Raw genomic sequence first — 26,609 nt, 5'->3', positions numbered from 1 at the left:
AAAACTCAGCTGCCAGACTTAGGAATAGGTATGGAATTGGTTTTAAACTTCTACTTATTGGTTTTAAAGCTCTGCATGGCTTTGCTCCAAACTCATAAATCTATTCGCACCCTATGAGCCTAGCAGCTGTGTGTGCTCTTCAGGTAAGACCCTCCTAACTGTTCCCACTGCCTGCCTGGTTACAAAGGAAACCAGGCGTTTTCTCTTAGAGGCCCACAGCTGTGGAACTCCCTGTCCGAGGAACTTTGGTTAACAAGCTCAGTATTTTCTTTTAAATCATTCATAGAAACACTTTTTCCTAAAGGGCTTTTTTTTAAACAGAAAATTTGATGTTTGATTTTTTTTTTTTATACACACCGTCTTATCAGTTCTCAGTTTTTATTTATGTTTTTGTCCTGAATTTGTGTACTATTTTATCTTGTTCTGTAGAGCACTTCGTGTTTTGAAAAGTGCTACACAAAAATGAAGGGAACAGAGGATCGAGAGACGGCAAGGAGGCTGTAATCATCTGAAATCTCAAGGAGGAGAATATTCAGTGAAGATGTCAAGAACCATTGGATGGACAATGATGGATGGAGAAGGGCCAAAAGAAGCAGATGCTGCAGCCTGTCTGCCAGCCACAGTCAAAGCAGTTGAACATTTCCCTCCACCAATTGCTCCATTTTCTCCACCCTTAACGAAAAACAACAAAAAACAGTGACTGACATTTGAGGAAGATAAATATTAAAGTCTATGCCTGCTTGACCTTGGTTTCTTATCCTTTTCACAGACTAGCTAGTAAAGTTAGCTGCGTAAAATAAATGGTAGTTAATGGTCTAAATTACAAGCTTGCTATGTTATCATTATATGGAAACAGGCGGATTGGGTATAGAGAAGAACACTGACGGTATCTGATATTAGTAATGTAGCGATCAAGCAAATCACAATTGAGAATGGGGTACGCAGGTCTGTTATTTTGTCATTCAGTAGTTTGAGGGAGCTGCTTCACAGTACTGCCCTTTAAAGCTTTACTGAGACAAAATAAAATAAACAGCCACACTAGTTTCTTTGCAACTACAAAAGTGAGTGTTTATTCCACCAAAGCTTATCATATTTAAAGGATGACTTCTTTTTTCAGATTGTGCTATTAGTTTGACTTCACTAATAACGGCATTCAGTCTTTTTCACCATGAAAACAGGCATTAAAATGGACGTAGCATATAATGTGAAAAATTCAAATGTTGTCATTGCATGACGTGTACATTTAAACCTTTTCAGCCAGACTGCACACTCCTCGTACTTTGTTACTTGCAGCATGCTCTACATTGTAGTGCCATCAGAAGGCAGTCTTGTCTTCAGTATGCAAGACAACACTTAGATCAAGCAGAGGCTTTTGGGAGCAGAGTGCTTCAGACTGATGAACTAAGGCTGAACTCTCAGGCCACAATCCCAAAATGCATGGCTGGTAAAAAAAATGAGAGAAGCATTTGGGTGGGGTGGGGGGGGGGAACCCTTACAAACCATTAAACATTGCAGTGGATTTATTATGCTTTGGGGTTATGTGGCAGCCACGGGCATAAAAAGGTACACAACCCTTCTCACAGCCAGCATTTTGACTTGTCACAGCATGAAAAGCATAGGTATAACTAATAACATTAACGATCGCTCTGTTCCGTTTAGGTTCCACTACACCTACCAGTGAGCCAGCATGCACAATTACTTGGACCTGAAACACTGATAAATGGAATGCAGCCGTGATTAATACACCTGTGCTTGGCGAGTCCGAATGTCCGCTTTGAGGCAGGTCTCAGCCAGCACTTTTTCTGTTTCACTGGGCCTCTGCTTAGGTCAAAGCAGTATGAGGCTTTGCTAGGACTGTATGGTCATAGTAATGATGAAAGTGCATTTTGTCCCACCCTAAAAGACAGAGAACAGAACTAACCAGAGAGTCGGGGGGATGTCAATCAAGCATAGATTGAGGAGGACTGAGAGTTCAACACATTTGTGGGTCTGATAACTTCACTAAAAAACACTTCACTGCACATGTAAATGCAAGCAAATGTTGAAATAGGTGTTCCCGATAAGGCGTAATTATGTTTATGATAAAAAATCTTTTTGAAGAATGCCCATGAAAACAGGGGAGACTTTTCTGGTCGTTCAGTTCCCTTTTGTGCTTTAGTCTCAGCAGCCAGATTTCTCTTGCAGGGAGGCATTTTTCTCTATCTCACAGCCCAATCATATTCACTTCAATCTGAAATTGTGTGGCTAATTGGTCTGCCGAGTAATTCAAACAATGGCAGCAGGAGTGACATAAACAACAAATAACAAACTGAAAAGAGGGTGCCAATCAGCAGAATCAACCCTGTTAATGACTACAGGTTGTTTATACATCAAGAGTAAGCTCTTTTTAATGAAGTGTCTTATTAGGACTTGAAAGGCTACACACATTTTATATCTTGTCATGTCAAATGTCCAAATGAATTGCTCCGTGGCCGAGAGAAGACCATCATGTGTTGTCTGAGGGGCCTGCCCACAAAAACACATCTCTAATTACTGAAGTGAGGACACACATCAAATCATGCACTCTTAAAACTTGTTTGTTTCACCAGTGTGACAACTGTTCCCGTCCTCTGGGCCAATTCGAAAGCGTGATGCGAGCCCAGGCGGGGGGCCAGGCAGCCCCTACCACCTGTGTTGGGCAGCAAGCGAGCAGTTTGGCATGGGGTGCCAGTGTAGCCAGAAGGAAGTGTTGTGCAGCTAAAAAAAATACTTTCAAGGGGAAAAAGCCCACACACATATGTACAGTTACTTATAATACTTCATGTATACATCTTTATATATGACGTCAGTATCTTATTTCAAAATCTTGCATGCAAGATGATGATAACTTTATTTTAGAATCTAATCACATCACAAAAACAACATAAAACTCAAAAGCCAAATTGTTGCCTAAATTTCAAAAGCATGCCTCAATTCATTTTGTCAGCATTGACCTTCACTCTAGTGGAGGCATTCTCTCAAGGCAAAGGCACAATAGCTATTCCAAATGTGCTTGGCATTGGCATTAATGCTCCCTTTTCTACTGAAAAACATAATGGAAAAGCATTCCTGTTTTTTTTTTTTAAAAAAAAAGGTTCTATATACGACATTAAGAACATTCATATAGCAGCAAATGGCTATTCGCTATGTAAAGGTACAATGCAGTGATGGCTTCCTGAGCTGAGAATGAAATCACACTCCCAATGTGTGTGTTGTAATCCAAGCTTCTCTGTTCTTGTTTTATAGCCAAAATGGTCATGTGTGCATATAAGTGCATGCAAGTCTGTGAGTCATTCACTGAGTTAACCCAGTAGGCTACAGACACGGTGGCTAGAGACGGTAGACACAGTAGGCTAGGTGAGAGACCTGGCCACAGAGCCATGATGGCAGCGGAAGGTGGAGGCACATTTGTATGGGTCCGAGATGATCTAGTGCTTCCGAATCTTGTATTTAGAACCTTTAAATATGCATATTTTCATAAAATGTCCGCTTCATTGCAGGGGCATAATTATCCCAACAGGACATTGGCAGGGTGCTTACATAATTTCCCTCTGCAAAAGCATGCTGCTTTTATTAATCCTCGCATGGTTGTGGCAGTGGCGGATGGAGGGTTCAGGTGTGGAAAGCAGAAATGCGGACAATGAACGAAGGAAGAGGAAGATAAAAGAATGGATGAAGAAAAGCACTGAAGGCAGGAAACAGTGTCAGCGATCGCCCCGAGGGGAAGACGGGAAATGGTCAGGGAGAGGGGTGGTGGCGGCTCTCTACCTACAGCGAGTTGGAGGGAAGAAAGGGAGGGGAAATGAAGGAGAGGGGGAAGACGTAAAGTAGTGGAGGGTGAAGGGAGAGAAAGAGAAGGCTAATTTTGTTCTACCTTCAGGATACCTTCCCCTGCTGCAGAATGCTAGTGACATGGGTTGAATATCAAACACACTTACCAAAAGTGGTACTGAGCGATGTTAGTTTGATAAAAATCCCTCCATTCGAGTCAAACAGGCAACCTAATCACGCTTTATAAGCCTCTGAATTGCACTGAGCCACACTTCATCAGTTGTCTAACCAACCTACATTAAAGATTTGGTGAGTGTTACCTAAATATTTAGTGAGAGCCAACCAAAATATATCACATAAATACATATGAGTTATCATATATTTGGATTAGAAACGGCACCTGAAAGAAAGAAACAGTTAGTGGAGTCATAATTTATGTAAATTTATGTAAAACAATCCTATATATTTTCACACTAGTCCACCTCCAATTCAAAATATCTGGATCTCATTGACTAGGTAGATTTCTTCACTTGCATCATTTCTCTGCTATTTGGAAGTGGGCAGTGAACTCAATCCCGTTTGCATGAGATTGTACGATGGGAGCAGCTGCCCGCAGTTTGGGTTTTTTTTAGCGATAGGAGAGATTATAAAAAATTTAATACAAATCTTTGTAAACCCGTATGAGAATAGACAGGTGCATGGCAAAACATGCAAGGATGATACTAGGAAAAAAATTAACGCCCACACAATGTCAAAACTTGGAAGTGCAGTGACATTTTCAATAAATGTACACCATGTGTTGACAGGGTGCAGAGGTTTTTAAGAGCCAAAGGGGGTCGACCAAATGGACCGGCACATTGAGACAATCGGCTGAAAGCTGCAGCGTCATGTGTTGATTCTCAGGGGGATTGGTAGCACTAGCGACACCCTTACTCAAAGATAAAGTCCGTTAAATTAATTAAATCTTAATACCAAACTATTACTTAATGTTGTAGCTTTAGGCATCACAAGAAAAAGCTGAACTGTTATGTTACTGTCATTTCCTCTCTAATGGAACAAGTCATTTTCACAAGTAATAAACATAATCTCTCTACTGAATCGGTAAAATCACAGTGGACACTGTGTGCTTTTTGTGTGTGTGTCGGGGGAGGAGAGGGTCACAACGGCTACTTTGCAAGGTCTGATATAAATTTCCCGTAGACCGCCACCCCTAAAAATCTCTCTGTAGTAAGATATCTCTTTAGATTATCACTGATAATATGATAATGATAACAAAGAAGGAGGACCAAAGTACATTATTAACATGCTACTTGTGTGCCTCCAGTGCCTAGAGAATAACTGCCTGCAGTTATACGCATCCCTCTCCATACGTTTTGTCAAGGATACAAGGACAGAGTATGCAAGGACATGGGAAATAGGAGGGCTGGGGTTCAGCCAAGGTTTTATCTGAGGCTGATACTGCTGCATGCACTCGATTACTCTCCTTCTCTATCTTTTTCTCACTCATATTGGTCACATTTGCTGCCACCGACTGTCCTGCGAGTGCAGCTCCACACTGGCACCTGTTGATGAAAACGCAGAATAGCAGACACACACTGGCGTGCTCGCTCTAAAACGCACACACACGCACACACAACCACCACAGAGTCACGTAGCTGCCAATCCTGTACATCTTTCCAGTAGAGATAGATCGGAGGAGTAATTCTGATCTGAGGGGCCTCTAGCACGCAATGAGTCGGTGTGAGATGATTCAGGTATCCAAACACGCACACACAGAGACAACACTGGTGCAGGTAAACACACAAACACACGGCACAAAGAGATATGTCCACACTTGAAGACCCTGGAAGCTAAGCACGTCATTGGTGACTGAGTGGAGGTGAAGAGTGAGTGCGCGTTACTCTGCAGAGCCTTTCTAGAACCAAATCTCAAGCCTCACCTTGTAACGACTAACTGATCTATGTCGATACAACCATCACAGATATGGCTACACCGATACAGGAACACAGATTCAAACAAATTCACAGAGAATCATCAAAAATTAATACAACTGGCCAAATAACCAACTGTGCCTCTAGAGTGTGGTGTAACATTGCCTGTGTGTGTATTTCTGCGTGCATGTGCATGACCCTTCCCTCTCCTGCCAAGTTTCCCAATCGTATACCTACTTCAGGCCACCCATGCCCAGAAAAAAAAAAAAAAAAAAAAAAGAGTAACATGGTATAGAATAATGAAGTGCTGATTGAAATGGAACTTCCTGAAGTTGTTGATCCAGCACTTGCAACAACAAGCCAAGTGTGAACAACTCCAACTTCTGAGGCACACTGGTCCTTTCTGTAACTCCTCCTGAGGCAATAATTGAAAGCCAGTGCTGTGTACCACTATCTAAAATACTGGATTTAGGGAGATGGCACTGACCCTGGTCGTGCCAGTCTGTGGTATCTCATTAAAAATTGCGTCCCTTCTGGGGACTGTCCACAGCACTAACCAGTTTGTCACTACCAATTGTTTGTCAGTATTGATGCGGCAATGGACATTGCATTGGAGGCATGTGGTTTTTAGCCAATAAAAGCTTAAATGGCTCCAGTGTTTATCTAAATGTGCATCTCATCATCCAGACATACTATAATTACACAATCATGGCCTCATGTCACAGCCCAGCTCTGCGTCTTTGGTACAATATTAACGGTTCAAGAGTCGTTTCCCAGAGCCAGAGAGAGAGAGAGAGAGGGAGAGAGAGAGAGAGAGAGAGAGAGAGAGAGAGGGAGAGGGAGAGGGAGAGGGAGAGAGAGAGAGAGAGAGGGAGAGTAGTGTCGAGATGGTCAGCTGTGTGCGTGGGTAGACAATTGAGGCAGAGTATGAGAACAAAATGACCAAATGGACAGACATAAAATCCATTTTCATGGTTCTGTGTGATAATTTTACATCTCAAAATCATTCTCTTTCCATAGCAGTGAATAGTAGATAAAATCTTGAGTGCAGCAGAAACTCCTTTCTGCAAACACTCCCTGTAAGCTGTCTCCTATTTTACGCTGCATTGTTCTCGATTTGAAATCCTTTCAACAACAAGCATCAAACACAACATGGATGACGCCCTACACGTTTCCATTTTGAACTTGCTTCCATAGTGACAGATAATCTGAAGTCTGTCACGTTTTGCAGCTGAGTCAGAAGAGCTGTTGAAGTTAATTCTCTTGCAGCCCTGTACATTTTTCCAAAGGCTCATTGCGAGGCACCACTCACAAAGCCAGTGTTAATTTAAAGAAAGTGACTGATGCCAAGTCCACAACATCAAAAGTCAACAACTCAACATGCCATTATACTAAGCAGCACAACACACACACACACACACACAGTGAGCTATTCCTGACTCTAACGACCTTTAACCACCACGGGCGCTTGAGTATCTTGCAGAATTTCTGACAGTTGCTTGTTAGCAGCGGAGGCCTGTTAGAGCGGGATTTTCTCCCCCTCCTCCATTCTCCACATCTGCTCACTTTCCCCATCTCTCAGCCGGTCTTCCAGCGGATTCTGTTGGGCTAACAAGGAGCAGGTAACAACAGGGCTTCGTGGTGAAAGGGCTGAGGTCAGAGGACATGACATCCTTTGATATGAAAGCTGACAGGGAGGCAAGATGTGAAAGAAAAACCTATGTGTGGTAATAAAGACTAAATCAAATCCTATGCACGTTCGCACCGCCCACCTGCAACCCAAACACTGGCGTCATTCCATCCCTGCATCCCTGCACCACTGCCCTCACACATCAACCCAGGCGCTGACAGTGTAGGACACCCAACACCTAGTTAGCTTAGTTAAAAGTCGGCATTGTCCTTAACACTGAGCCTGGGGAAATCTTACACACACACGTTCAAGAAAACACACACTGACATTCACCGAGTTGCTCATATGATTGTACCCTGGTACCTAGCCTCCATAGTCATTAGAGTCACTTCTTCAAGGTTTGTGGCATTTTAATGGGCTAAAAATGGTGAACGCCAGCCTCTCTCTGACAAACACATCGTGTTAACTAACACATAAGTTAGGGTTATATTGCTTCCTGTCAAACCTTTACTTTGAGGTCTGGAGGGAATCTGTGGTAATCTTCTGAGCAACAGTTTTGCAGTACTTCAAGGACCACTTGTGGTAGATTTCAAGGACCAGTTGCTTCTGTTGGTACGTCCATTGACTTTTTAATTAATTAGTTGAATCAATTCATTTCTGACAATGATTTTTAAGCTCGCCAAGAACACTGTTTAATGAAATAGCACCAACTACAAAGTTAACATTCACAGAACTCTTCCGGCTTAAAATTCACTGCCATTTGGTGTGTCAATTCAAAGTTCTCGGTGCCAATTAAAACTTGTTCATCCACAGTTGCAATTCATCATTATCATCCTATAAATAAATGACAAAAATGTGATCTGTGGTAGAGGTTTGTGGAGTAATTTGTGAGGAGACTGAAGCCTTTATATTACTAAAGCATTCTAATATCGTCATCTAAATTTACCAGCCATTATCACAGTGGAGCCCATTACTCCATCTGCTAAAGACAGGTTTCTCTGGCATTTGGTGCTTAATTTGAGGCTCTGTTGTGGTGTTGTTTTGTGTGTGTGTGTGCATTTTTTCCAGCTGCAGGAGAGGGCCGCTAGAACAAAAAAAGAAAGGGAACACAGTGCTCTCGGTTACCTTCATCAAAGTCTGCATCGTCCTCGGTGTGCTGGGGGAACGGGAAGCAGTTGGTGATCTCCAGCCGGTCGTCGACTACCAGGCCCAGCAGGACGCCCTGAACCACCTCGCTGCCCTGGCCCTCTTCCTGGTAGTGCTTGATAATCTTGAGCACCACCTGTGGAAACAGAAAGAGCAAAATATCACTCAATTACCAAATAACCATAACAGATGTAGAGAGGGAGGAAAGGAGGCTTTACCTTCCTTTCAATAACACTTTCTGAAAAATGATTTAATTTTCTGAAGCCGGGCTAATTTATTTACTGTCCCCATAGTTTCTGCATTTTGTGGCTGTTCCAGCATGTCTTGTTATTGTATTTTATCATCCTTTGATTTATGTTTTCCGATCCAATTGCGACTCTGCTCGTCATGTTGATTTGTGCTCATTAGTTTGTGCTGGGGTTGGTTTGGTTGAGATGATTTTTTATGAGCCACTTGGGTTTTTTTTGTTTTTTTTCATCCCTCTCACTGCATATTTGCGGTATTCCTTTCTCTGTTCTTTTACACATTATGTTTTATCACAGTACAAATTTCTACATGATAATTAATACCAATGGGAAAACATTTAGACAAAGATTATGTGGTTTTCTTCTGGCGTGCTTTAAAGCCGTGTTCTAATGTACAGAAAAACAATGTAAGATGATAATTGTTGGATTCTATTCTGATGCTTCAGTATATTTAATATGGACACTTTTTAAAATCACAAACATTTTCATTTACTTGCCTTAAAAATGGCAAAGTTTAACATTAACTTCAGGCCATAGTAAATATTACCACAACATATTGGGGAAACAAAACAATGAAAATGTGAATAGTTTAGCTGGAGTTCAAATGATTACTAGCTGTGTCACTACTGCAGCAGAAGGCTTCATCTGTCTTACAGACACACCACATGATACTTTATGGTACAGAAGACACATTCTGACTGTTTGAACTGTGAAACACTTCCCGGTCTTGGTCTCAGTATGTGGTAGAGCACATTCAGCTCCCAGAATAGTGATGCAGTGAATGCCCTCTGATGTGATTGGTTTTTAAAAATGAGTCGAACGTTCAAGGGTTACATAAATGCAGCTGCACTGCATTGGAAACAATTAGACTTTTTCTGTTAGCTGTAATGAGCACTTGTCTTGCCTGTGTGCAGCCTTTACAGGTGCTAATGCTTACATGGTTCAGGCCATTCTTAGCTGGTCTACCACCTCCACTCTGAAAACCTATTATAAAGTAACACCTACTCCACATCTTTTGAAATAAAGCAAAATACAAAATGCATTGCTTGAGTCACAGTTTTGTGCCTGTCTGGTGCCTAATAGCACTGCAGCTATCTGTCCGGAACGCTAGTAAAGAGGTTAAATCCAGACTGTCAGTATATGCAGCTTTTTTACGAATAAAGTTCAGCTTTTCAAGAGTAAAATCCAAGCCCTTTTTAAAGCACTTTCAAGCTGCCTAAACCAAAAATGTCCACTCTCACAGACTTTCTGTGTTGTTACTGTAAATGCAACTACGAAAAAAAAAAAGTTTACAACAGCCCTTTATACCCACAGCAACCAGCGCATTTTGCTACACAACAAACAAATTTAACGAAGGGATCTTTTCATTTTGAATATCAAAAGATTTTGGTTTACATGAGTGTAGATGAAACACCAGATTATTTTGAAAATCAAGCAGTTTTTCAGGAGTAGATTCAAATTCAAGCCTTTTCCAAACGGTGAAAACATGACTTGAATTTGAGCATTTTCCAAACTTTCAAGACTTTGTACGAACCACGTATATATATAGCGCACCACCAATACTTGTTAAGGCCGTTATGGATATTTGTTAGCGAATGTCCATCAATCCTCACGGAGGGAACGACCCCCTGGAGGCTTGAAGATTAAACAGTTTCCACAAATGTGTCAGAAAAACGACTTCATGTTCTTTTGACGAATATAAAATTACACACAAAAGCTGCAGCGTCATTATCATCTACATGTCCTTTGTGCGCCCAGAGAATTCACATCTCAGTCCAACTGGGAACACACTGTGCATTAGGTATCGAAAAAAATCAACATCATCACTCAAACACCCCTTACTTTGATACTAAATTGCATAATAAATCCTCAGCCATTATTCTGCACTCTTCACAGATCACTAAGCTCTTACATAACACCTCAACATTTCCAAAAACCCTTGTTAAGAGACGACTCCTGGACAAGTTACTCAGGCTGTTGTTGAGAGGTAGGTTGAGCAGTAAGCAGGCTTCAACACTGGAGCATCTATGATCTTGAATGCACACAAAAGGCCAGTTAGTATTCAGCACAGCTTTGCAATTTACAATGGATGGAGAAGAGGCAGCACGCATAAAAGAGTAAAACCTGAATCAAGTGAAAATTTAAGAAAAATGCTACCTTCGAACAGCGGAAGGGTATATTTGGACTTGTAGTCGCACATAGTCATGCCTCATCTGGACAGGGTGTCCATGCATCATCATATGGGTTTAATTTTTAATGCCAGATAAAAATGGGCCAATAGGATGAGCCTCCATTTGATTGAGGAGCTGGTTTAAGCTCTAATACTGATTCTCTGACTTCAAGGACAGCCGGAAAGGGCTATAGGTTACTTATACACACACACACAGACTCAAACACACAAATACACCTACCCATCAAGAGGCACACTAACCAGCAACAAACAGAAAGCAAAGCGTCTAAATGAACAGGAAGAGGACAAGACGCTGAAAGCCCAGTGTGGAGGGGGAGAGCATAAATCATGATGATAACAGTGTGGGCAGGTCACAGCCAGAGGCATTAATAATACACACATACACACACACATACGCCTAAGAGCAGGGTGGCAGTCCTGGGGCCATGCTCACAACAAAACACCCATCACCACCATGAGGAAGCCCTTACTCGTCTCACTAGCTCACGCACACACATGCATACACACACGTGCATCCATCTTGGGAGATGATTTATTTCAATAGAGTGCCGGACCTGTCATGCAACAAGTAAAAGGGCTGGGGGCGAGGGAAGAGACGATATGGGGTGGAGGGGGGGGGTAGAAAAACAAATCTCATTCCCTGCCTGCCTGCATTGGCTTTTCTGACTGGGAGGGCAGCAAGGTCTGAGCAATAGGTCAGAAGGGGGTGTGGGGTGTGCGCGTGTGTGGCAGAGGGGGGTGGAGGGCTGTGGGGGTGGGGGGGGGGGGTGGTGGTGGTGGTGACAGGAGGGTGAGAAAATGTAGGAGTGAGAACTCGATGGTGAAAGCGGTGGAGTCGGGCAAAAGGAGAGAGGAGGGGAGGAAAGGCAAACATGAATATGATATCCTAAGAGGAATATGAGAATATAAGAGGGAGAGACCAGAAGCATAAAGGAAATGATGACAAAAGATAGCAGGAGGGGGCGCGAGGAGAGCAGGCAGTTGAGCCAATGACAATGAGGGGGGGGATAAGGCAAGGTGCTACAGTGGAAGTCCTCAGAATTGGCAGCACTGGCTGCTTTACAAAGACCCCTGACCCCCCTGGCCCATTGAGCTTGGCTCCTTTTTCTTCCAGCAAATAGCTTTTCTGGTCTCCCTCCATCAGAGAGAGAAGATAGCACAGGCACATAATGCTTTCAGCTACCTAACTCTCGGCAATCTGCTCATCACACACTTAAATAGCGTCCGTCTGGAAAACGAGGAGGTGAGAGATAGACAATTGGCCAAAAACAACTCCAGAAAGGTCAAATAAATAAAGCTTTAAAGGAAGCTCCTGAATCTACTGAAATACTTTAAAGAGGAGAACTAAAGAGGCATCTGCGCTAAAAGAAAGGGAAGGAAGGAAGGCGGGACAGAGGTTTCAGTGGATTTGTTGTGCTGGCTTCCTGGTGCTGAGTAAATGCCATCCGGTATTTTAAGCGAAGCCTGGAAAGCTCCAAGTTTGTACAAACCCGCACACACACACACACACACACACACACAAGCACATAGGACAAATATCTCCTATGGTGTCTTCACCTGATACTCTCCTCTCTCACTCACACACACACACACAAACACACAAAATATTATTGATCTAGCTTACCAGCAGCTAGCCCAGTGAGCTCACCTCATGTGGAGAGGCCCAAGATTGATATGTGGACAGCGTATTATAAATCAACAAGCTTTAAATTGAATTGTGCAAAATCAATTGCGGTCCAAATCCCCCGTTGACTGCCTTTAATTCTTATCATAAATCTTCTCTCTCACTCACAAAAAAAAAAAAGGCTCGTATTCCCACCACAAAGGGGCTCAAGTTATGAGAAAGTACAGCAAGAGAGACGATCCCATAATGAGTTTTCTTTTTGCGCCGCTGATTTGTGGACGAACTCTACACTCACCGTTGGCTGTCAAACGCTTGACGGAGAAAAAAAACACTTTTGCTTGGTATGAGTTATCTGTTAGGTTAACCCATGGAAGAAGATCACCACAGATTCTAACTTCATCTGCCAGCTTTCACCTGTTGGCCCACAAGAGATTTTACAAACATGTCATGTTTGTCATGTAATTACTTTTATTCTAAAATATAAGATGTCATTAATTGCACTTTTCAAACAGAACAGAGGCTGTAAATTGTTCACAACCTTCTAGCTACAACTTGAATCGAGTTCTGTCTTATCTTTTAACATTTTTCATTGCAAAACACATTCTTGTACCGAAGATGCTCAGTATACATAGTTAAAAAAAAACAACAACACAGCAGCAGAAGATATGAAATATTGATTAAATATGTATCTGGCACACTGAAATGACGGTAGCCTATAGACTTTGGCATGCATTATTTTTCACAAACAAATTTCCTTAACTACCAGAGGTTCGAATTCTGAACAATCAAGCTGAAAAGTTTAAATCATTGATATGATGTGGATAAAGGTTTGACTGGAGGACTCCTGAAATTGATGTGACGTGATCTACTCGAACGTCCCAGAGAGAAATTGCACAGATAACACATAAGGATAGAAACTGATAAAAGACGTCTCCTGCAAAGTTCACTGTCAATATTAATCTTGTAAGGATGTCATGAAGAGATTGTCATGAAATCAAGCCTTGTTTTTGACACTATTCATGGTCTGAATTGTTTTCAGTGAAAAGGCAGTCAATGTAACATTTTGTAATTATCTCTTTACGTTGGTTTTCATTGTTAGTGGCAGAGAATGCCATTTGCACGCTGGACGCAAGGGACACAAAACAAGAAAACAGTCATTTCTGGGGTTTTGTATCTTTTCTAATGAGTGATTGAACATCAAAGTAACCAACTTGACCTTCTGTCACGTGGAGTGCAGCATTAAAATCAGACTGCGGCTGCAATTATCAATAGAACAAACAATAGTTAGTAACTGTACTGGACAGATGGTGACACATGCCTCTACACTAGGCAGCAAGTTATCTGTTGTGTCTGTGTGTGTTACAGCTGATCTGTGTCACAATTTGTAGTGTGAACACCTTTCTGACCAGCCCAGGCTTGAGCACCTGAGGCAAGCGGAAAAGCCACAGGGAGGAAGAGACTGCTATGAACCACTGTTTTATTCATTCATATACTCACTGAAAAAAAAAAAGTCTGCCACTAAAAGAAATGTTAAATTTAAAGTAATTTTGACTTATTCCCTGCCTTTTCTATCCGCCGGGGCATTCGAATCACAATGCCATGTTCGGTAAAATGTGCTCCGAGTAGTTCTTAATTCTTTCTACGTGAAGCACACCTCCGTCTGATGTGCATCATATGTCAGAACAAATGAATAAAGTATTTTTCAAGCACACAGGCAGTTGTGTGATCTCAGTAGGTGTTTAATGGAACCCATTGCTGAGCAGCGCTCTGCTCCTGTGGCAACATCAACTACTGAAACCTCTTCAAAAGCAAGGAAACAATCCAATTCTAGTACACAGCAGTGGTGATGCTGTCTGTAGGCAACCCTCCAGCTAAACCTCTGACAGACGGGTCATGACGCAACGCAGCAGCAACTGCTGCATATCAATGCATTCAGGTGAAATGCGTTTCATAATTCTGCCTGAAGTAGACACCTTTCACCTTTCAGTCGGAATCCAAATGAAGTTGCACGCTAAACAGATTTTGACTGTTTTTTAATTTAACAGCTGCGATTAAAATGTTTGGTTGATAAGGCTGACAAAATGAATTAAGAAAATCTCATTAAAAGGTCTAAATAATACACATTGAGGTGAAATATTTAGATTTGAAATTAGAGCCTGAGACTCCGGGGCTGCTTTAATGAGCAAGATAAAAGGAAGGCAGCAGCTGGCAAGTTAAAGTCCTGCTACTGCGTTCAGGCACACCAGGCAAATGAGCTGCTTTGTGTCCAGTGCAGTTCGGGGCAGGAGAAGGGAGAGTATCAGTGCATGGCAGTGAAGCAAGTTTGTCCTCTACTGTTTATACAGAGGTACTACAGAATAGTGATACTACAACATTTGGGTTGTGTGAAGTTACATTTCAAAATGTGTCACAATTTACTTGTTAGAGATCACTGGTCAGGCAGTAGAAATGCACTCAAGCAGTAATAAATGGGTAATAACCATAGCCATCACAATGCACGTATCCAAGAATGTTACACCAGTAAAGAAAACAGCAGCCATGTATTTGCTTCCAATGGCCGAAAACAGGTTTTAAGATATAATCCCCAGCAATAGTGGCATCAGTTAAGAGCGCCCATTTCCCCCAAACTCTTTACTGTCTGGAGGGGACAGATCAGTCCAAATCTGGCTGAATATGTTTGGTGTAGACAAAGGGTGAAAACAGTCAATCTGACTGAGGTAGATGTTCTCCAAAGACTTTGTCCTGTATGGAGGACTGAATGATGAGGGGGACCTCTCAACCAGCTATTGATTATTCCATTTTAACAGACCACACAAACAGAGTTGTGTTCAAATCCTTTAAACGTGAATGAACTTATTGTTTCCATGCAGGGCCCGCTAAAGTAAACCCATCTGATTGACTAGAAACGTTATGCTTCAGATTGTAGCTGCTAACAAATGCCTCTTACTTAGACTCTTCTTTTCAATTACAATACTTGCGCGAGAGGAGAAGCAGCGTCGTTACCTTGTGGTGCTTTACACAGAACACCAGGGTTTTAAAATTAAACGCCTGTGTAACTTCATGAAAGCTAACTTAAAGCCAATGCTAGCCTTCTGTTAGCCTGTTAGCTTACAATTAGCCTGTTAGCCTACAATTAGCCTGTTAGCCAGTTGGTCGGTTGTAAACCACATTATCTCTGTCAATATAGTGCTGTATCAAATAGCGCAAGGTCCACTGCAGGCATCGGTTATGGTATAAGCAGGACAAGACCCCGGTTAACGCCATCTGTCCGCCATGATGATGCTCACACTTTAGCTAGCATCCGCATCTGGTAACACTTGGTAACCGGTTTCTCTGCGCCACTAAAATTCAGTAAGTAGCTATACAGCACCGTAAGGACACTTACCAGACCCTCAATCTGGATCTGTTTGACGGGAGAGTCCAAAGTTCCGCCGGTAGAAGCCATCACAGTACCAGATGCTGAACCAGAGTCGTTACGTGAAGCTTTGCACTAAGAGCCACACGCGGAAAAAGGGCGGAAAGTTTTCAGCGACGGACGTTTCCGGTAAAGATGCGACCATTTTCCTTTCCGTATAGAAACAAGGGCTAGGTGTATAGTTCCTGGTTTGGTTGCGACCATTGTGGATTGGGATAAATCATCACGTTTGATGGATAAGGAGTTGATTAAGAGTAATTAAACCACTGGCAATATAACACAGGTAATAGATGCTACATTTCGTATTAAAAACCCCTGTCTGTTATTTTCTTATATAGAAGAATGTATAACTGGCTCAGCTGCAAGTGGAGACTAAACCTTTGTAATCAAAACACTGGTGTTTCCACTGAATTAGTGGTGATGCAGGACTACTACTACCACACTATTATTACTTACATTGGCCCCATTAGAAGACCTGCAATAAAAAAAAGGTGACTGCTTTAAATTACAGGAAAACAAACTGTTAAAGTGAGTAAAAATAAAATTTTTCATTTTAACATTATCTTCATAACTAGTTTAATTAAAAAACAAATATATATATATTAATATATATACTATAATACTATTAAATGAATAAATAATATCCAATTACTTAAAACACTTTATTTCAAATCTTTACAGATGTATCACAACTAGAAGTTACCCGAAGACTAAAAAGGTGGGATACTGAACTTAACTGTAACAAGTACATTACCTAGTTACATAATGCAAAAGGTGAATAAGCATAAACGTAAAAGGTACAAAAAAAAAAAAAATATTACATAAAACTCAATTGATAAACTGCCTGAATTATACATCTGAAACATGATATTTAATGCCAGGTAAGATTTACCAATTTCTTGACAGATTAATCTTTGTTTTATCATGAAAGAACAAGTGCAACAAGGAGAAGGTGGGAGAGGTTACACTTCTGAGCAATAAAACAGTACCTTTCCAGAACATGTACAGTCAATACAGGATTCCTTGTGAAAATACAGGGCTCTTTATCTAAAATCTGCAATATTTCTGGTGTGAGAGGGGCAATGGTACAAAACTCGTGGAATGAGCAGACAATGGAAATTTAACTTACAAAACAAAAAGCAAAGCTTACAAATCGGTGACTGAAAAAGGTTGCTTTATAAATATAATTGTTAAACATTCTTCCTCACTCCGTTTGAACCAAATGAATACTGCATGATTCGATCTGTAGTACAGTAAAATCCTTTAAGAAGTTTCCAACCCCCAACCCCTCTACTCCCTCCCCTTCCCCAGAAAAAAAAAAAAAAAAACGGGCCGACAGGAAAACACAAAATAAAAAGGCAAAAAAGTTGAGTAATTAAAAAAGTATGTCTGTTGCAAGCAGAGTGTTTGTCTGTTCTTCCAATGTCTAAATAAGGTGGAATCTTGGTCCAGCAGTGGCGATGATGTCGCTGTAGGGCTCAGACTGGGAGACCTCGATGGCTTGCTGCTTCTTGAGGACGAGGAAACTGTAAAACTTGGCGGCGGCCTGCTTCCTGTTGTTGTTCCGGCACAATTCAAGCAGGCTGATTGAGTCTGCACCAGTCTTAGCCATGACGCGCTACGGGGACAGAAAACAAAAGTGTCTGTCTAGGTTCAAAATGAAAATGAAATCTGCACGTGGAATTGCATTTTTTCTCACAAATACTACAATTGTTTCAGTCCACTTACAATCTGTTTTCAAAATGATATGAACACTAATATTTTTTTGTACCTGGAGACCGTGCAGCATCTGCTGGGTTCTCTTGTTCCATCTCTTCTCCTCCTGGTCCTGGTCTCCAGCCTGACCTTCCTCTTCCTGTGGACCACAGAAAAACACAATTATCAGTATCAACTGGCCCAGGCTCAAACACATGTGCAGTCACTAGAAGCTCGTCTCTACAGACAGGAAGTTCCTGTAAACTGCTAAATAGCTCACCATTGATTTTACCCTATAGCCTTGCCATTCATTTCTGTTCTGTTCTGCTGTTCTACTTACTTGACCTCAGTCATTTCTCCTATAGCTGTTTTTAAACAAACTGACCAGATGTGTTGACTGCTACCAACTACACCAGAGAAAGACTTATTTCGCCCCTCACCTCCTCTTCATCGCTTTCATCCTTCTTGCCATCTTTGCCCTTTTCACCAAGCAGGTCAAGCTCAGGGACAAGCTGGGTGAGGTTGATGCTGGTCTCCTCTGGGGGCAGATCCACCTGAGGCAGGTCTAACCTCTGAGACAAGACCGAGCGGTCAGCCACCTGCTGCTGCTGCTCCAGGGGAGCCATCTGAAAGAGAGAAAGCAGCATTCATCAAGTTAGAACACAGTGGAGTCTCCCGTTTGATTGTTGAGCATTTTCCCAAGCTTTCTGCTGCAGAAAATTCTAAATAAAAATATAATATCATATTTCCATTAGATAACAGATAAGACCAATGTGACCTGATTAAAATGAAATGATCAAATCTGGCCTGGAACATCACAGAAAGAAATTGTAATCAATTTGTCATGCATTAAATCAAATATAAACCCTGTCTCCCCATCGTTACTATGGGCAACATGAGATCGCTGGTAAACAAGATGGAGGAGCTAACAGCGTTAGCCAGGAGTCAGATGGAGTACCAGGGGTGTAGTCTAATGTGCTTTACAGAGACATCGCTACATCAGGACATTCCCGACGACAATGTTTCCATTGGTGGCTTCCAAACTGTTCGGGCCGACAGGGATTGCACCAGGAGCGGTAAGCGGAAAGGAGGGGGGCCGTTCTGGTGAACAACAGGTGGTGCAGTCCTGCTCATGTTACTATCAAGGAGCGCATCTGCAGCCCGGACATTGAACTGTTTGCTGTTGGTCTTCGGCCACGTTGCCTGCCACGGGAGTTTTCACATGTTGTTGTGGTGACTGTTTACATTCCTCCTTCTGCCAACCCAACTTCGGTGTGTGACGTCATCCACTCCGCCATAGCCCGGGGACAGACTCTACACCAGAGTGCACTCACTGCTATCTCTGTCTTCAACCACGTCACCATGGCAAAGGCACTGCCCAACTTCACCTAGTACGTGAACTGTTTCACCAGAGAGGAGAGGACCCTGGACTCACCTGATTATTATTATTATTTATTATTATTATTATATAGTACAGCTCCTCACTCTGAGTGTACATGTTGTTATATGTTATTGTTGGTGATAGTAGTAGTGGTAGTAGTATTATCAGTATTATATAATACATCTCCTCACTCTGAATGGACATGTTGTTATATATTATTAGTAGTAGTGGTGGTATTATTTGTATCATTATTATTATTATCATCATTATTATTACTTTTGTGTTTGAAGTTTATTCTTATTCTTTTGGAGCTGTGTGTAACAAAAAGCAATTTCCCCCTGGGGATTATTAAAGTAATTCTGATTCTGATTATGGCTCCACTGCTCGAGCACTGAAATCAACCATTAAAGGCCTTTCACAACACATTGGAATTTTCTACATTTTGCCACCTCCACATGAAATGCTGGGAAAACATTAAGCAACATCAATTCCAGTGTTTTGACAGAAAATTTGTATAATTAAGGTAACGAGCACTCACAGGAAGGGGGGCCTCTTTGTCGACGGTCTTGCGTTTGACACCGCGGGGGGTGGACGGAGGAGGCATAACTGTCTCATCAAGGGTCGTCCTGCTGCCCTCCATCGCAGAGGCTGCCAGCATACTGGGCTCCTCCATAATAGTCTGGTCTGAGGGGCGGATAATGGAGGTTGTTAATATCACGCAGAAGAAATGTGACAGTGAACACAGCTTTATTCAGTAAATGATGGGGTCTCAGTTTGGTCCTCTGCAGGCTGTCTCTTTCCCTCTCGCACAACTAATTACATGTCCGCACTGGGACATGACGACCTCTCCTCTCTCCCCGCATGACTTACCAATGACATCTCTGTGCTGACTCATGACCTCTTCTCTAGGCACCTCTGGGTTCTCCAGCTCTTTGAGGAACTCATCCAGACTGTCTGCCTCGCCGCCCTTTCTCCTCTTCCTCAGCTCGTCTGGCACCAGAGGTGTCAGGCAGCGTGTGAACATCTGACATCAAAGATTCAACAGTTAAACTTATAGGAAAGTTTTATAGAAAAATGCAGCCTTTATGCTAAGTCAGTGGTAAAATAAAAAAAATGCAGGAGCGGTTAGGCAGGAATGATACTAAACAAAGGGAAAAGAGGTTTACTAAGTTATGCATCAGCACGTTTTCCATTCAGTATTCTAGAGGGGTAACGTGTGGGTGTGAAAGGATGGGGAAGAGAGACAGACAAAACCAATCACTTCCTCCACCTCCTGTTCCTTCATTGTTCTCATTTTAAATCCCACAACCTGAACAGAATGTCAATGAAAGAAACAATATCATAAATCTATTCTCTCCTCTTCCAATAAAGTGTCAGAGTCTGACCTACTTGGAGAATCAGACATCCTCTGTGGCTTTCTCATTACCATTACACAAGTGGTAATATTGTTTGGAAGTGATTTCAGGCAGACAGCTAGCTGTATGCTCTGAAATGATTAGGAGTGGACATGTGTACATATTTATCCACAAATACATATGTATAAACAAACAAACTAAACATTACCTTGAGCAGCCTGGCATTCCAGAGGGGTTGAGCAGGCAGAGAGAAAAGCTTCTCCACTCCTCCCGTCTCCTTCCACATCATGAGCTTCTTGGTGGGAGGGGCAAGGTCCAGGGTGGTGACGATGTCCGAGTAGTCAGACAGCTGGGCCCTGATGGTCTTACTGTCCAGCTCCTTCACACTGTCCACAATCAGCTTCCTCTTACGCTTTGCCTTGGTCTCTTTCACTGGAGACGTCAAAAATAAATAAATATCAAATAAACATCTGCTTCTATCATTTCCATATTGATTAAAGTCGGCACATAGGCCATGGTTGTCCAATAACGCAAGGTTTTAAGGGCTTCATAGGTCAACTGTATATCAGTGCTATGTTGCTCTGAGTTTTTTTGCATCCCTTCTCATTCATTTGCAATATTGCCAGCAACTATTCAGTACAACCAGAGACCTAAGAGATAGCTTCCATGGTAGAAAAGATATACAAAATATCTGCACTGTGAAACAATAGAGGTTTGTCAACCAGTACTGTAAATATAGTCACATCGTTGTCTTTTGCATTCAGCATGTACATTGAAATGTGTTTAAGCACCATTTAATATAAAGTTTTTGCCAAATTGGCAAATGATGAAGCATTTAGACAATGACTACTTTGAAAATGCCGTATATAGAAATCCTACAGGTAAGAATTAAGACAGAATTTTATCCAAGTTTTCATGTTATTGAGGGTGGGTCTTACCAGTAATGTCAATGGGCTCCAGGGCAAAGGCCTCCTCCTCATTGTGAACCAGAGTGGTCTGTTCTGTCTGGTCAGCCATCGCTGGCAGTGGCTCTGCTGGGCCAGAGTCTGGGCTGTCTGGACCCGCTGGGCACATACGTGAAAATAAAAAAAAATTAAAATTCCCCTTATAAATGGAGTGCACATTGTGTCACCGCTTGCCTGTTTTTAACGGCACTTGATCATGCAGATTTTTTTTCAGCAGATTTCTGCATCTACACTCGGTCAAACAAGCCATTCACATATTAATGTTCTTAATAGAAACATGGTAACTCTATTAGAGATTACTGAGACAATGAAAAACAGAATTTCTTGTTTCATTTGCTTTGCAAACTCTCTTATCTTTACTTACGTGACTGGAGGTTGTCAAAGTCATCCTCATCGTCTCCATGATCTGGAGGCATCATGACACTTTCTGTGATGGCCGGAGGGTCATCAAAAATACCACCTCCGTCTTCAGAGCTCAGTAGCTTATCAACTGGAAATAAATAAACAAGATCGATTCACAATCACTCTCAATTACTTCATCATTAATATAACAGAACAACTTTACCAGTAGTCAAATGTAGTCTCTTCTGAAAAACAACAACAACAAACAAATAAAACTGCTCACCCAACATTCCCCCATCACTGTTGCCCATGGAGCCATCCCCAAAGTCATCATACTCCATGTGGTTGGACTTGTCAGGGAGATTGGCTGGACCAGGCTCAGCCTCTAGCAAAAGGTTAGAGGCCGTGGCACCGTGCATGATATCCTCCTCAAATGTGCTTGCATCACGCATCATCTCTCTGTCATCCATACCGAAGTCAGCTGAAAAATACAGCAGGTTATTATAAGATGTGAACAGGGCAAGTCTTTTTATGTTTTATATAATTTTATTATTCTGATTCTAAGACACTAAAGTTGAAATTCACAATTGCACAGAAATGGCTTTATCTACTCATACACATGTAGTGGGTGGTATGGGTAAAACATCACTATGTACGGTGTCTTACCAAAGTCATTGTCCTGCAGGAGGCTGAGGTTGCCAACATCTTCCCTCATGGTGATCTCTTCTACTCTGCTCTGGTTCAGGGTGAACTGCTGGGCCACGTCTATGTCACTGTTTGAAAAAACACACACACACAAAAAAAGAAAAGACATCAGTGATGGGCCAACAGTTAGTGTTTGAATGACAAAGTGAACCATGTCTGTACTAGTGACAGTAGCAAGTGTCTCATCATACAGACCAGTCAGTCTTTCCATGAGAACAGTAAATGTAGCCAACTTACTCCAGATCAGGAAGGGGCTGGTCAAAGTCATGGAACTCCTCCGGTAAGGTAATAGCATTGTAGGCTGCCTCTCTGTTTTCCTCAGGTAGATCCACCACACCTAAACAGATGCAGGTCGTAATGTTGTTATAACACAAATGTACTCTGTGACATAAAGAGTAATCACACCTTGAGTACTGCTGCAACAGCTTAGAAAACTGTCTTGTTTTAGAAAATAAATTCTAAAGTGCTTTGCTCCAAAACTTGGCTCATCATCTCTCCTTACCTGGCCTAAAAGCCATTTTGATCTTGATGAAGGCTTCATTACAGTCAGCAAGCAGGTATTTGGCCTTCCTGTGGTAGATTCTCACCACCCCAAGGAGCAGGTGGCCTGATGTACGCAATGCCATCTTCACCTAAGGAGGAAAAAAAGCCAGGAAAAATGGATCAAACACCACAAGTCAGAGAAAAGTCTTGTTTGCAGGGTGCATTTGTCTTGTAAAATCCAGAATGGACTGTGTCACACACAAAAGACATCTTGTCATTTTAAATAAAGCGAACACTGAATTCTGCTCTGATGTGTCATCAATATTTTTCCTCTTTAGTAAAAATATTTTAACTACGATGTTTTCAGGATATGAACAAGGCTCCAGCCTGCAAAGTGACCACCAAACTTCACTCATGTCTTGTTACCTTGGGTGAGATGATGCTCTCCACACTGCTCTCTAAGTTGCATTCAAACACGTGGGCCTTGGTCAGCTTCTTGTCCCAATGGGCCGCTAGCCAGATTTTGGCCAGCGGCCCACGTTTGCTGAGGACAAAGTGGGCGTAGAACATTGCCCTGGTTCCCCTGGCTCACACACTCACACTGCGGTAAGGCTTACCTGAAAAACACAACTGATTAGTTCATGTATAATGAGAAGACATTCTGGAAAAAAAAGTACCAAAATGCAGGGGGGGGGAAACAAAACAAAAACAGCAGCATCCCATAGATGCTTGAGAGAAAATGCTGTTTTTAACCAAACTGTAATAACACTATCCTTAATATCTCTGGCGACTTTGTACAGAATCAGAGTTTAGAAATCATTAACAATTTGATGTATTCAATGAAGCTGTAAAAAAGATCAGACATCGACCTTTATGAATGAAAACCACGTTCAAAAAATACCCGGAGTCGGTTTCGATCAATCTAGTGCTAAATCCTGCTGGTTCAACACTGACCACAACAGCCAGGCTATCACATCCATGCCTGATTTTTTTTTTTTTTTTTTTTTTTTTATAAAAACACGCACACATACGCAATAAGACCACACAAACCAAAACAAGTCAAACAGGTTTGGAGATAAACGATTTCTATGTAAAGTCAGTGGTCGTTTTTCCTTCTCAGCAAGTACGGCGACAACGCAGCACACATGAAAAACCAATTTGCCCCCTTGAATGCGGTTTTACGTCACTTTATAATACTGATATAACGTTAAGCAATAACTTTGTTTTCTAGCAAATATCAGCATGTGATTTGTTTAATGAGGAGGAGGGTTTGTTGGCGCGTAAAGGAACTTTTCAGATAGTAATTCAGGCTAAAGATAGCTAACGATAATCTTATGTCGAGGGCTTATTAGCTAACATTAACCCTTAAATCAATAAAGCTGCCCCGAAGCATTTGTCTCTCTTGTTTTGCTTCACGTTGATTTAACTAACAGCCTTTGACTTTACTCACTGTTGACTAAAAAAAAATACAATGAAAATGCGATTTTATGAAAACAAGCGCTGATTTGACTGAAGTTCCGCCTATTTCTCCGTCAGGGAGGCAAACATTGGAAATGCACATGTCTCCCTAAGGTGCACACTTTTCCCGTACTCTACTTCAATGAACCGCGATTTCGTTGCTCAAATATTAAAAGTCAGCTAAATGTGAAATTTGCGCGGCTATGTGTTACATTTAGTACAGTGTAATGCGTTAAAAGCGCCAAGGGGTTGGTCAACGCCAGTAAATAGTCGGCGCCATCAAGTGGGACGAACTAAATTAGCCGCCAGCTAACTACAAAAGGAGCAAAGAAGCCGTACGCGCTGTGTGAGGCAGAAATGTTTTAAAACGATTTAACTTCATTGATTAAAAAATATCGCTTTACTTAAACATACAATCCGCCCATGAAAGGAAAGTAAAGCGCACATGACCGAGGCGCCCATGAAAACCTGCTCATACTTTTTCCCTCTGCCTGTACAACTGTATCGTTAGCTGGTGGCTAACGGCTGCTCGTACAATGAAGGCCGCAGCAAATAAACACAACCGTGCATCCTTATTTCGCCCCGAAAAATACACAAAACAACGCGCAAGTGTTTCCGCTGCAAACACACTCACCGACAGTAGCCCTTTCAGAGTGAAATCCCAATGATTATGTTATTTCTCCCAGCGAATTCTCCCCTGTTGTACTCATTAAAACAGCCAAGATGGCGCCAGTCGCCTTCCTCCCGCTCACCGCTGTCCTTTTAAAATCGGCAGGATGTTTACAGTCAAAAATGGCGGAGGAGGAGTCTGCTGAGGCCGACACTGACAGACAGACTGCCGGCTGTGAGCACCGGGCGGAGAGAGGGGGCGCTGTGGCACAGTGCTGCCTGCATAGGAAGGCTCCATAGAAAGTTCTTTAGAAACACAGGCTCCATAGAAAGTTATATACAAATAAAGACTCCATATTAAGTTGTATACAAAACCCCAAACAAAATATGAAACATATAAAATGCACGACCAATGTCATTATTAATATGTACCTCTTAACTATGTATTTATCTCCTCCTATTTATTTACTTGCTTTTATTTAATGTAAAATAAAAGCAAGTATATATATATATATATATATATATATATATATATATATATACTTATGTATATACTATATATACATTTTTGACTATATATATATATATATATATATATATATATATATATATATATATATATATATATATATATATATATATATATATATATATATATAGTTATATCCCTTGTTTTTGGACTACTTCTGTTACTGACACTTTACCTGGTGTGGGATAAATAAAGTCTCTCTTATCTTATCTTATCTTGCTGTTGAACTTATATCTTGTCAGTTATATAGTTGTAAGCACGATGAAAGTACACTGTATGCTTTACAAAGTAGGCCTATGCATGCACGTACTATCTAAGCTAATACATTTTTAATTCATTATTGCATTTATAATTTTGCTAGAGATCCCTCACCACTGAGGTTAATGTCCAATATAGTGCGGTCGTAAGCATGTGCTCTCATGGTATTGTTTTTGTTTTAGTTTTTGGATAGGATTGTGTGCCTGCTCTGCTCCCATCCCCATCTGGCCCCTAATCTTTTGGAAACAACAGACCCAATGTTGTAACCCTGCTTATAAACCCGGACTATTGTGACTTACATCCTGTGCATCAACAGACTGGCCTAAAACAAACTATGCTCTCCCAGTACACCCTTTTTACAGCAGATATTTTGACATGTCTGAGCAGGAATAATCAAAGGTGCAATTATTAGCATTATTTGCTGCGTCCAATCCCGGTTGCAGGGCCTCTGTGTTACTGGCATGGCCTCAGCTGACGTGAGCATCATGAGGTACACTTGTGCTATCCTGCTATAATAAGTGAGAGCTTATTATAGTGCTGTGACGAGTTATGACTAATTAAATTAATATTGAATGAATCATTTGTCAGTTTAAGTACATTTAAAGAAAAATGTATTAGAAAAAATGGAAGAGGAAACACTGAAAGTCCTTCACACAAACACTCAGTAGAGAACTAAACCTCTAATGTGGACTATAGAGATGAGGAGAAACATGCCTGACAGAGGGACTGACTCATCTACAATGAAATTGCAAAATTGGTATGCAGTAAAGCGGATTTACCTCATAGGCTACAGCATCTGTTGCGGCAGAACTGCTGCCAGTTGAACATGTTTATGAGTTGATAGCAGCGGAGCTCCAT

At 41.6% G+C, this 26,609-nt stretch overlaps 2 protein-coding genes across 2 annotated transcripts in view; both read right to left on the bottom strand.

Annotated features, from left to right (window-relative positions):
• Nucleotides 1-16,078, bottom strand: part of LOC139205635 (eukaryotic translation initiation factor 3 subunit H) — a 50,921-nt gene extending 34,843 nt beyond the window's left edge. Inside the window, exons 1-2 of the mRNA XM_070835909.1 lie at nucleotides 15,942-16,078; nucleotides 8,476-8,632 (exon numbers count right to left, since the gene is read on the bottom strand). Of these exons, the coding sequence (XP_070692010.1) occupies nucleotides 8,476-8,632; nucleotides 15,942-16,001 (217 nt within the window). The 5' untranslated portion in view covers nucleotides 16,002-16,078. The remainder of the gene's footprint in view (nucleotides 1-8,475; nucleotides 8,633-15,941) is intronic.
• Nucleotides 16,079-16,614: 536 nt separating this feature from the next.
• On the bottom strand, nucleotides 16,615-25,101 carry LOC139205485 (double-strand-break repair protein rad21 homolog A-like). The gene is made up of 14 exons (XM_070835725.1): nucleotides 24,990-25,101; nucleotides 23,324-23,514; nucleotides 22,917-23,046; nucleotides 22,652-22,751; nucleotides 22,376-22,482; nucleotides 21,993-22,190; nucleotides 21,732-21,857; nucleotides 21,341-21,466; nucleotides 20,611-20,834; nucleotides 19,918-20,071; nucleotides 19,586-19,731; nucleotides 18,107-18,292; nucleotides 17,743-17,826; nucleotides 16,615-17,589 (listed from the first exon to the last, which is right to left on the bottom strand). Exons 2-14 carry the CDS (start codon nucleotides 23,465-23,467, stop codon nucleotides 17,398-17,400), a joined length of 1,917 nt encoding a protein of 638 aa, XP_070691826.1. The 5' UTR covers nucleotides 23,468-23,514; nucleotides 24,990-25,101; the 3' UTR covers nucleotides 16,615-17,397.
• Between the last annotated feature and the right edge of the window lie 1,508 nt (nucleotides 25,102-26,609).

This window comes from Pempheris klunzingeri, chromosome 8 (genome assembly GCF_042242105.1).
Source record: "Pempheris klunzingeri isolate RE-2024b chromosome 8, fPemKlu1.hap1, whole genome shotgun sequence".
Lineage (NCBI taxonomy): Eukaryota > Metazoa > Chordata > Actinopteri > Acropomatiformes > Pempheridae > Pempheris > Pempheris klunzingeri.
Note: the sequence above shows the minus strand (reverse complement) of the source record. Positions and strands in the feature narration are given on the sequence as shown.

Coding starts and splice junctions, on each gene's coding strand:
- LOC139205485 (XM_070835725.1), bottom strand. CDS start 23,467: ATGTTCTACGCCCACTTTGTCCTCAGCAAACGTGGGCCGCTGGCCAAA. Junction 21,858..21,992: donor CAGTGATGGGGGAATGTTGG/GTGAGCAGTTTT, acceptor ATTTATTTCCAG/TTGATAAGCTACTGAGCTCT. Junction 20,072..20,610: donor GGAATGCCAGGCTGCTCAAG/GTAATGTTTAGT, acceptor CTTTGATGTCAG/ATGTTCACACGCTGCCTGAC.